Source organism: Eleginops maclovinus, chromosome 17 (assembly GCF_036324505.1).
Source record: "Eleginops maclovinus isolate JMC-PN-2008 ecotype Puerto Natales chromosome 17, JC_Emac_rtc_rv5, whole genome shotgun sequence".
Classification (NCBI taxonomy): Eukaryota; Metazoa; Chordata; class Actinopteri; order Perciformes; family Eleginopidae; genus Eleginops; species Eleginops maclovinus.
Window position 1 is genome coordinate 16,866,507 of NC_086365.1, and position 10,542 is coordinate 16,877,048.

General features: G+C 43.6%; 1 protein-coding gene across 1 annotated transcript; it reads right to left on the bottom strand.

The window, feature by feature from the left end:
- Window positions 1-410: 410 nt before the first annotated feature.
- On the bottom strand, window positions 411-9,506 carry kcna1b (potassium voltage-gated channel, shaker-related subfamily, member 1b). The gene is made up of 2 exons (XM_063905900.1): window positions 9,046-9,506; window positions 411-8,869 (listed from the first exon to the last, which is right to left on the bottom strand). The coding sequence occupies exon 2, from the start codon at window positions 8,699-8,701 to the stop codon at window positions 7,211-7,213; it is 1,491 nt and encodes a 496-aa protein (XP_063761970.1). The 5' UTR covers window positions 8,702-8,869; window positions 9,046-9,506; the 3' UTR covers window positions 411-7,210.
- Window positions 9,507-10,542: the final 1,036 nt, after the last annotated feature.

A 10,542-nucleotide genomic window follows, 5' to 3' on the forward strand; every position in this document is an offset into this window, starting at 1 on the left:
CAGAAATCTCAGTCTCAGTGTCAGCCTGCTGCCTGCCACTCGTCCCCCGCAGACCCACCGGACATCCATCCCCTCTTTATTCTCCGTAAGCTGTCTCTGCCGTCTGACCAGACATCTGACCCCCTCTCCATATCTCTGGACTCAGTAAACCCTTTCTGACCCACAGAGAGTGATTTCTGGCAGCACTCCAATCTGTAAAATCAGTGCTAAGAGCAGCGCTCCCGTTGCCAGGTTTAGACAAACCCCTGTTTCTTATTCAAGAGGAACATTTGTGTTTTTTACCTCAATAAAAATGAACTCATTATCAGTAAAACAGGACATCAAATCTCCGTTTGGAGCTAAATCCACAGCGAGTCAATAATGGACAAACAGCACAGGTGTATCTTTCAAAATTTATTGAAATTGTTGTAATATGATGAGCTCATGGACGTGAATTGTCGACTAACCTTGCATAGGTTATGCCTCACCAACAAATGACAGACATTGCATACTGCAGTGAAAAATAGTTTTAGAAAAGAAGTGATGACTGCAGGGTTCAGGGAGGATCTCAGCGCTTATCTTTTCTTATATTTTGTCGTTACGAGACTTTGGCTTATGACTGTACGTTAGGGAACATACTGCTAAATGACAACAGAATCCTAATTATCCAGCTGGTTTCTGCAGGGAGATAGCATGTAGTAATGGTACTGTTAATAGCAATGTTTGTTTTTCAGTGTTAACATCATGCATCAGTCTCAGTTCTGCAGTATCACCTCCACATGATTCCTCTTCTTATAAAATAGTGTACTTTTTGAACTCTTCTTCCTCTTCCTCTTCTTCTTCTTCTTCTTCTTCATGGCTTTTTTAAATCACACACACTCCTGTGAACACTTCCTGTGAAACTGATGCAGAGTTTCTCACCCTGGTTATTTTTAGCGTGACTTTAGCTCTGCACGTCTTTGTAAACTGAGTTCCTGTGGGATTTCTGAGCGGTTATAAATAGCTGCGAGACATCTCAAATTGGACGTTGGGAACTGATGACGTGCTATTGTCTTTATTTTTACATGTTTGAAAGGCGAACTGATCTATTTTAGTGCACAACAAATATTATTACAGGCTGGCAATCTCTTCAGTTGCATTTCTAGTCAAATTGTGGGGCCTGAAATCAAATCATTGGGATGCAAATTGATTGTTGACCTTGATGAATTGAACCCAATGAGCAAAATCCAAATATTATTCACTATTTTCAACGTCAAGAACACATATTTATGCTTTATAATGAACTTTTAGGTCCCACAATCTGAGTTAAAGTGTAATTAATAGTATTTCTGATGCCTGTTTACTGAAACACCCTTTCACGTTGAGTAACTTACTTGTTTTGTCAATAAACTATATTTCAGACTTCAAAACTGATCAATGAGCCTTTAAATAATAATAATGTTTAATGTTGAGAAAGCTGCTTTTATCCAAAATAAACACATGTCTGATTCAGATAAGCATTAACAGCACATACAGTGTTTTCATGGTTGAGTGGATTAGGTCATTATTTGTGATGTGCTCAGAGGGACTAACCCACATTTCTCTGCAGTTTTACAACAAAAACCCAGCTTTTTAGTCATAAATATCAACGGATAATCAATATTTAAGCCCTAAAAAGGTTGAGAAACTCTGCATTGATGGCTTATTTCAGCAGTCACAGATTATTATATGATGAACAAACCAAACATTTCTCCTAATAGCCTGATATGAAGAGTTAAACAGAATGTATTTGATATGCGACTCTCTAATATATAGCGTGTAATCGTCGGCAAACAGATTGTTGATTTTTTTCTACATGGCAGTTTTGAAGCTTGTAAAATAAATTAAATTACAAACACTGGACTTTAATTAGTGAAATGTCGTCCTCTTCATGTTCTGCATATAAAAAGAAACATTTATTGAACACATAATCACCCGCAGTCTAAAAAAAGACCTGTTATTTATCATCCGTTTGTTCAGCTGCTCCGATGATATGAAAAACTACAAAAACTTCATTTGGTCCCTTCGTGGTGCAGATATATCTCAAACGTTGGCCTCAAAACTACAATTGAAAACCACAAAACTACCAGCTACCCTGAATTCTCTTTTTTTATTCAATTTAACGTATTAGTTTTGTGATTTCATCCGTTAAATAAAGAGAAATGTTTTGAATTTTGTAATCTTTTTGCTCCCTCGGACCGACTGCATGTTTAACACGTAGCACCTTTGTAGGATTTCATTTTACTTAAATCATATTTAAAGGGATTTGATTCTGCAGCCGAGGTCTGGTTGATGACACACACCTGCTGCGCAAAACAGAAAAACTACAAACCTCTAGCGGGATGAAACTTATAGTTGCACAATCACTGATATCTCCTTAATGCTTATTTCGAGTGCACAAAATAACCTGAACGTGTGAAATCTAAAATCTTGCTCAAAATATGGATCAAGACAATAATGTGTGCATGCACGAGATAAAAACCAACTATATAAATAACATGTCTGGACTTCAAGAGCTCTATAATGCCTAAAACAGCACTTAAAGACCTGAGTATATACTTCTTAAATATTCTAAACGAGCACACGTGAAATATTATGTAATGTTTCTGCCGGTGATAAGTGCAATGTTTGATTATTTTAGCTGAAAACGGTTTATATTTGTGGGTGTTTCCCTGACATGCTGTGCAGTAAAGAGCATTATAGCCAGGTGTGAGCTAACAGGAAAGGAGCTGGAGGGTGTTTACTATATATTTACAATCTTCCTCGTCAGAATTAGTATCTACCTTTGCACCGACAACTTCAACCTCCTTCCAGACATTATGGTTAACTTCTCATCTGTTTCTTATTGTTTATACTCTAGTTGGATGAAACTCAGCTGAGAGATCCAACTAACTCAACACAATCAAGCAGGACGAGGAACCGAGGCTGCCTTCAAACTCGGATCACGTTCAGGTGCGGGAGAGGTTTTAAAAACTGTCTGACAAGTCTGCAAACTTTTGCACAACCTCTCCTGACTCAGAGACTCTGAGGTGCTTTTCTGTTCGTTCAAAGCAGAGACATTGGAGAGTTGTTCAGGCCAACAATGCCACTAAGACTCAGGGTTTCTTTAAACTACCTCCACTCCATATTTGGCAAATTATTGTGAAACCAGTCGTATTTCTGGCCGGTATTTCAGTCTGAAACGACCTCTTAGGTACAACACATGGCAGTGTGAGAACTGTTTGGATTTAATGTCTGAAGATTTACCTATTATCAAAACGGTCTCGGGTAAAGGACAAGCACACTTACTTTTTAAGCATTTTAAAAGACTGAGAGGAGTGAAAGGATGAAAAAGGGAGGCTGGGTTAGATCAAATATGCATGTAAAAGGGATTACTGATGAAATATTAAAGGACTTCCACCCAGGAGACCTGTGTGACACTAACACGTTCTTATCTTTGCTTCACTTTCGCTTTACGGTCTCATTTAACCCAAACTATAATCATTCCCTGCAGTGTATTTCTCAGCTTAACCTTTTTAGTTTCACTTTTACAGTGCAGAAAGTGTGGGTGTACTGCACACTGCACTGTCTGTTCAGCAGACCCTGATAACGCTCATTCAATCAGTTGTAATCGATGAAACAAAGCCTCTTTTCTTTTGTATTAATTCAAATAAAGCAGAATATGTTGTGCATGTCAGAGAGCCAGAAGTAAGGAAGGAATCCAGATTCATTTTCATGATATAAAATAGGTGCATTTGACATGTTTCTGACATTAAATCCAACAGTTTCCTGGGATGCCTTTAACATCTCAATGAATAAATCAGTCCTCCTCACAGCCATGTGCTTCCTCCCTCAGAACCAAACAGCAGCCATTTTGCTGGCATGCAGAGTGACTAATGCTGCTCATGTTCAGATGCTCTGCAGAGGAGCCGTCTCTATCTCCTCTCTCAGGCACACAAACACATATCTACCCTCCTAATATCCTCTGCCGCAACAAAGTCCCAACCTCCGAGGACGTGTCGGACAACAGAAGCCTGAAACCACCGCAGCGAAGGCTCATTGAGTCCAGGTTTTCAGACGTGTACAGATTCCTCTCTAAAAAGGAGCCGATCTTGTTGGTTCGGCAGCTTGTTTTTGGTCCCAAGATCAGAGAACGGCAGTGATTTTGTTTTTTAAACTCTTGATGGACAGTGAAATATGAGCGGTTGATAGCTGCGGACGATGCTGCAGGCTGGGCCGTAACTGCTTTGAAAACACTGAAGTCAGATCCTCTTTATTTTGAGGTGTTTGCAACCTATAACTTAGGTTGGGGGGTTTTCGGTTGTATTTTCCAGCTGAAACTCAAACCCACAGAGCATATATCTCAACAAGTGGTTTCAAAGCCTGAGAAACATAACTAGTACCTTCGTTTGTCCTCTTCTACCCACAAAAGAGAGTCCATTTCTAACAAAATCAAGTCTCACTGAGGGTTACCTGACATGGAAACTTTAAAGTGCCAGGTTTAGAGAAACACATCTGGATTAATCCACCACTGAAAATAGTCCCAAACAAATCCACTACTTCCTCCTTCCTGTCTGATTATAAACTAACGTTAGCAGCTGAGTCTTTCTGAACTATATTGGTGTGTTTTCTTTAATGCTGTACTCTTCAGTAGGAACACCTGGTCTACACACAACATAAAAGAGCAGTGCTGGACTTCAATGTTCATACAGGTCTGGTTACGGCCTCGTCTGAGCATGTCTTGTAAAGATCTGTATTTTTCGGAAATTTGAAAACAATGAGCCTGAGCTCCTGAACGCAACACAACCTCATGCTGTTAGCTAATGTAGCTAACCCAAGAAGCTAATTATTTGGGGTTATTTGGATTCAGAGAAAAGAGTTTGTAGATTATCTAACAACACATCCGACATCCGTCACATCAGGGAGTACTTTTACTGTCATAGCCTCCTTGTTTGATAAGAATACTGGAATGTTAATCTATTTGCTGCAGATGTGAAGAAAGTCCAGCTCCTCGTGGTGCATCGCAGCCATGTGTCATCAACCAGTGCGCTAACGTCGGCCCACAGAACAGGAATAACTTTCTCGACATGTTTGGAGCCCAGGAGTGCATCTGTACGGCAGGAAGGACAAGCTGCATCTCTGTTGTCTTTATAGCGGGAGGCACTTCATTCAATTCTATCATGAGACGGGCTTCAAGGCACTAGAAACTAATTTTAGATGAGATTATTACTGCTGTCCTTTCTTCAAACTGTTTAAAAAAAGAAGAAATCGGGTCACAAATCACATGAAAATGATCCCATGCACTCCGTCATCGAAAGATCAAAGCTTCAAATAAATGAATGTTATTTCTGTAGTGTCATTTTTTAAAGAGAGCGTCAGATGTTTCTCTTCTGATATTTTTCTCCTCTGTTTTTTTTAGCAGATTTGTCCCCTCCGCAGTTATCTCCGTCATGCACCGTGTTCCTGTCGTTAGCGTGACCTTAGTGAGGAGCATCGTCCCCGAAGTCCCTCCTCAACTGCAAGCAATTTAATACTGTAGTCATGCATTGAGTATACATAGCTATACCATAGCTAATTAGGCCATAATGCTTTAGTATTTTTGTCATGCCGTGATCTTCGAAAAAGAAGTGTTCCTGTTCCCTTAATGCGTTAAACATTCAACACGTAAATGCTCAGAAATAAATTAAATAAAAACAATAAATAGCCAGTGCACTTTTGGTGAAAACAAATGAGAAAGAGAAAAGTATTTCCAGAAGATGAAAAATGAAAAATGAGGTAACATCTTGTGCATGCCGATATAAGAGAAGAGAGTCTCCACATGCTTTATATAAAGGAGCGTTGCATGGCGTCACACAGGCCGACCTGTAGCAGCAGCAGCAGCAGAAAACCCTCCACCAGGCGCGGCACGCTTCCTGTCTGTTCCTCCGTAAGGTGCCGGGAAAAACTTCTCAGCTTTTCCCAAAAATGTGTCCCTGGATGTGCCGCAGAGAAGCGGTAAAACGCGCCTGATTTTAAATCTGTAATCCACTCGAAATGCGTCGTCCTCATAAAACGTGTTCCTCAAATCTCAGATGGGCTTTTCTTTTTTTTTGTCTTTTTGCACAAAGCCTGCGAGGTGTCGGGAGATTTTGGGATAAATTCAAGTCATTTGGAGCTGCAGTTTATACTCAATATTTTAAGTGCTGTGTCATTTTGGACATCTATATTCAACCCTGAAACTAAATATTAACTGTTCACATATCTCACTGCACTGCTGTCCATCCTCTGCTGATCAACTGGTTTTTGTCTTTTTTTTAATTCATTATCAATCTGGCTAAACTCCCGCTGAGGGAAATGAAGTTGCACAAATGTACAAAATCTTGCTCCTTTTTCTCTTCTGCATCCATAAAAAGCTCCAGAACAAGAGGTGTGTTCATCCACATGCATCCAAAACAAGCTGCTCGTCTATAGATTGCATTTAAAAAGACCTCAGAGAGAACAGGAAGTTGTGCTTCATCAGATTAAGTATTAAAATCTTGGTCCAAAATCAACCTCCAAGCAAATAGGAATACGGCAGTACTGATTCAGGGACACTCCCTGGGTTTCATTGCATTTCTAGGATGTTTTCAGATATATTGGACCCAAAGATACCCTGACTTTTGTTTAAAGTTTGGTTCCTACATTTCCCATCATGCAACTCCATAATACCTCCCATAATGTCTCTCTTTGGTCTGGTAGAAGCTGGTCAATTTGGTCCAAATTGAAGCAACAAAGGTTGAGATATCCTCACATCGAGTATGTTTTGATCAATAAGATGCTGAAATGTCCGCCCTAGTTTCTAAAAGACGACGGTGATGTCTTTAAATGTCTTGTTTTGTCAAAGATACTCTCTGCCATATGATATAAAACAGAGCAAAGCATAGCTAATGTGTACATCTGAGAGGCTGAAACAGCATTTTCTGACGTCTATGGTCAACACGTTCTGAGCTCTTCCTAACACTCGTGAATAATTTACCCCAAACCTTCCCCCGACACCTGCTGATGTTTTGCGCTATTGCCAAAGTCTTTATGGTCGAAGTGTTCCTCGTGAAATAACTACCTGTTCTATATAAATGAACTCACGTGTGCCTCCTTTTTTAAAGTCTCCTCACACGTTCTGAATGATCAATGCAAAACAAGAGTAAAATGCACCAATGGAGATAAAGCATCGAGATATTCTTTCTACAATATGTACAGCGCTCGCCGGCCGCCGGCCTCACACGTCAGTAAGCAGCTTCCCCTTGTTCACGCAGTTCTGGCTCGGTGCCGTGCAGTTGGCAGTCCTAAGGTTGGCTTCCCTAAAGTTATCGATGCTGTTCTTCATGTCCTCGTCTATCTCCATGTACTCCGACTTGCTGACGGCTGACGAGCTGCGGCGGCTCGAGTTGGTCTCCGACGCCAAGTTCTGGTTGCTGACGTTGAGCAGCTGCGCCTGCTCCTCGCCCTCCGTCTCGCGGTGGTAGAAGTAGTTGAAGTTGGACACGATGACGGGCACGGGCAGCGCGATGGTCAGGACCCCGGCGATGGCGCACAGCGACCCCACAATCTTCCCGCCGATGGTCACGGGGTACATGTCCCCGTAGCCCACGGTCGTCATCGACACCACGGCCCACCAGAAGGCGTCCGGGATGCTGGTGAAGAACGACTCCTTCTCCTCGGCCTCGGCGAAGTACACGGCGCTGGAGAACAGAATCACCCCGATGAAGAGGAAGAAGATGAGCAAGCCAAGCTCCCTCATGCTGGCCTTTAGAGTTTGCCCGAGGATCTGGAGCCCCTTGGAGTGCCGGGACAGCTTAAAGATCCTGAACACCCTCACCAGGCGGATCACCCTGAGAATCGCCAGAGATGTGGCCTGCTCGCCGCTGCCTTTCCCCTCCTTCTGGTCCGGGTCTTCTGCCAGCTCCGTTCCGAGCGTGATGAAGTACGGGATTATAGCCACGATATCGATCGAGTTCATCATGTTCTTAAAGAACGCGGCCTTGCTGGGGCACGCAAAAAACCGCACTATCAACTCAAACGAAAACCAGATGATGCAGAGCGTCTCCACCACGAAAAACGGGTCGGTGAGGAAGTTGGGTTTGTAGTAGACGGTGATGTTCCCCACCACCCTCGTCCGCTGGTTGGGATCCTCCTTCAGCTCGGGTAAAGTCTCCAAACAAAATATGACTATTGAAATAAGAATAACCATCACAGAGACGATGGCGATCCCCCGGGCAGGCCCCGAGCTCTCCGGGTGCTCGAACAGGAGCCAGATCTGCCGCTGGAACTCCTTCTCCGGCAGCGGGCGCTCCTCCTCGCGGATAAATCCCTCGTCCTCTCGAAACTTCTCCATGGCCTCCGCGCCAAGTTCGTAAAACTTTATCTCCTCTGAGAACATATCCAGCGGCACGTTCACAGGCCGCCGCAGCCGCCCCCCGGACTGGTAGTAGTACAAGATGGCGTCGAAACTCGGGCGATTCCGGTCGAAGAAGTACTCGTTGCGTAGAGGGTCGAAGTAGCGCATCCTCTTCTTCGGGTTCCCAAGGAGCGTCTCCGGGAACTGCGCCAGCGTCTTGAGCTGCGTCTCGAATCGCAGCCCGGAGATGTTGATGACGACCCGCTCGCAGCAGTCGTGGTCGTCGTGGTCGTCGTCGGGCGGGTACAGGTCCTGCGGGTGACCCGGCAGCGTGGAGTGCTCGTCCATGTTCTCGGTGGAAACCACGGTCATCCTCACGGACGGGCGGAGGGCGGGAAGAGGAGGAAGCGGCGTGAAGGTGAAGGACAGCAGGTCGGAAAGCAGAAGGAAGCCTCTACTGAGGCCGCGAGCTGAGCAGAGCCTCCCTCGCCGTCGCCACCGTCACCATCTCCGAGCTGAACATCATGTCTCCCTCAGCTCCTGCAACAGGAAGCACGAGAAAAAAATGGTTTCTCTGCAGGAGAGAAAAACACCATGCAGTACAGTAGCTGTATTTTTTACCGCATACATCAAGTTTGCTGCGCTGCCTCTCTGCGCACTGCAGTCTCAGGCATTCACCCACACATCCACACAGAAACCGGGAGGAAAACACCGACCTGTGCTGAGTCCCAGGGTAGAAGATGGGGGGGTTGCCTCACCGGTTCACACCTTTAACTTTGGGGTTTAATCCCGACGTGGTTTGACCGTGAAATATAGATTATGTTGTCTGGGTCCGTCTCCTCTCCAACGCCGATCCACAGCAGCAGGCACACACACCGAGCCGCACACACCCGGAGCGGCAGGTTAGCAGAATCATGCTGGGATCAGAAACAAAAGCGAACAAGGAAATAACGCTGCTCCCAAAGAGCCGGGAGGAACAGGGAGGACTGGATCCTGCAGCATCAGCACAAACAGCCTCTCTGTGTGCTCGCGCTGCGGTAAAAACACAGAGACACACACACACACACACACACACACATACACAGAGACACACACACACACACACATACACACACACTCAGAATCCCGGCGGCTTTGACGGGTTTCAGGTCCCGACGCGCAGCGACACACCGGAGAGGATGTATGTCCGGTAATTTAGGAGCATATTGCAGGATTTCATGTGGAGAGGACAGAGTAAAGGAGGAGGAGGGAGGGGTTAGGAGAGGGAGAGTGAGGGGGGGGGGGGGTTCGACGCAATGCAGACAGACTGTAAAACACAGTTGGTGCTACAGTATCTGCTCCCACCGTGCAGCAGGTCTACACACACACACGACTCATTTAAATTAGCTCATCAGACAATAAAAAACACCATGTACACACACTGCAGCACGTTATGTAACCCGTTCAATAAGTGTGTGTGTGTGTGTGTGTGTGTGTGTGTGTGTGTGTGTGTGTGTGTGTGTGTGTGTGTGTGTGTGTGTGCGTGCGTGTGCGTGTGCGCTCCGCTGCAAGCAGGTGGGGAACACACACTCCCGCTGCTGCTGGTGGAGTTTGTGTGTTTGTGTTTCTGCAGCAGGAAGCGGCTCACACAGCTAATTGGCTGCTGAGCACTTTGCGACAGTCCGGGCTGCATGTTGGTGTAAATACCACCGGTGTTGCTATGGTAACAGGGAGAAACCAGCATGGTTTTCTTTTTTTTATTCACTTCGTTATTTATTTAATTATGCATGTTGGTCATGTGTGGAGACTGCTACAGTCAGCTGGAGAGGGATTCATCACTCTTTTTATTGATTCAATATTTCATTCATGCAGCAATAAAAAAATATATTAATTAAATTATTTTAATGCTTTGATACAAATGGAGATTATTGTTTGCCATATATATTATTTAGAAATAGTACAAATACATTTTTTATGGTAAATGTTTTAATTTGAGGCATGTTTTTTTCTAAATGATATATATTATATTTATACTGAGAAATAATCATGCCGAAATAAAAACAAAAAATGGCATGAATGAAATAATAACCTATGCCGTGCCAACAAATATGATGTGTATATATATATATATATATATATATATATATATATATATATATATTATTTTTAAATCTGTTTGATTATTTACCTTTCGTGTTCAAACTTTCCAATTTAATTTTTATATTTTCTTCACA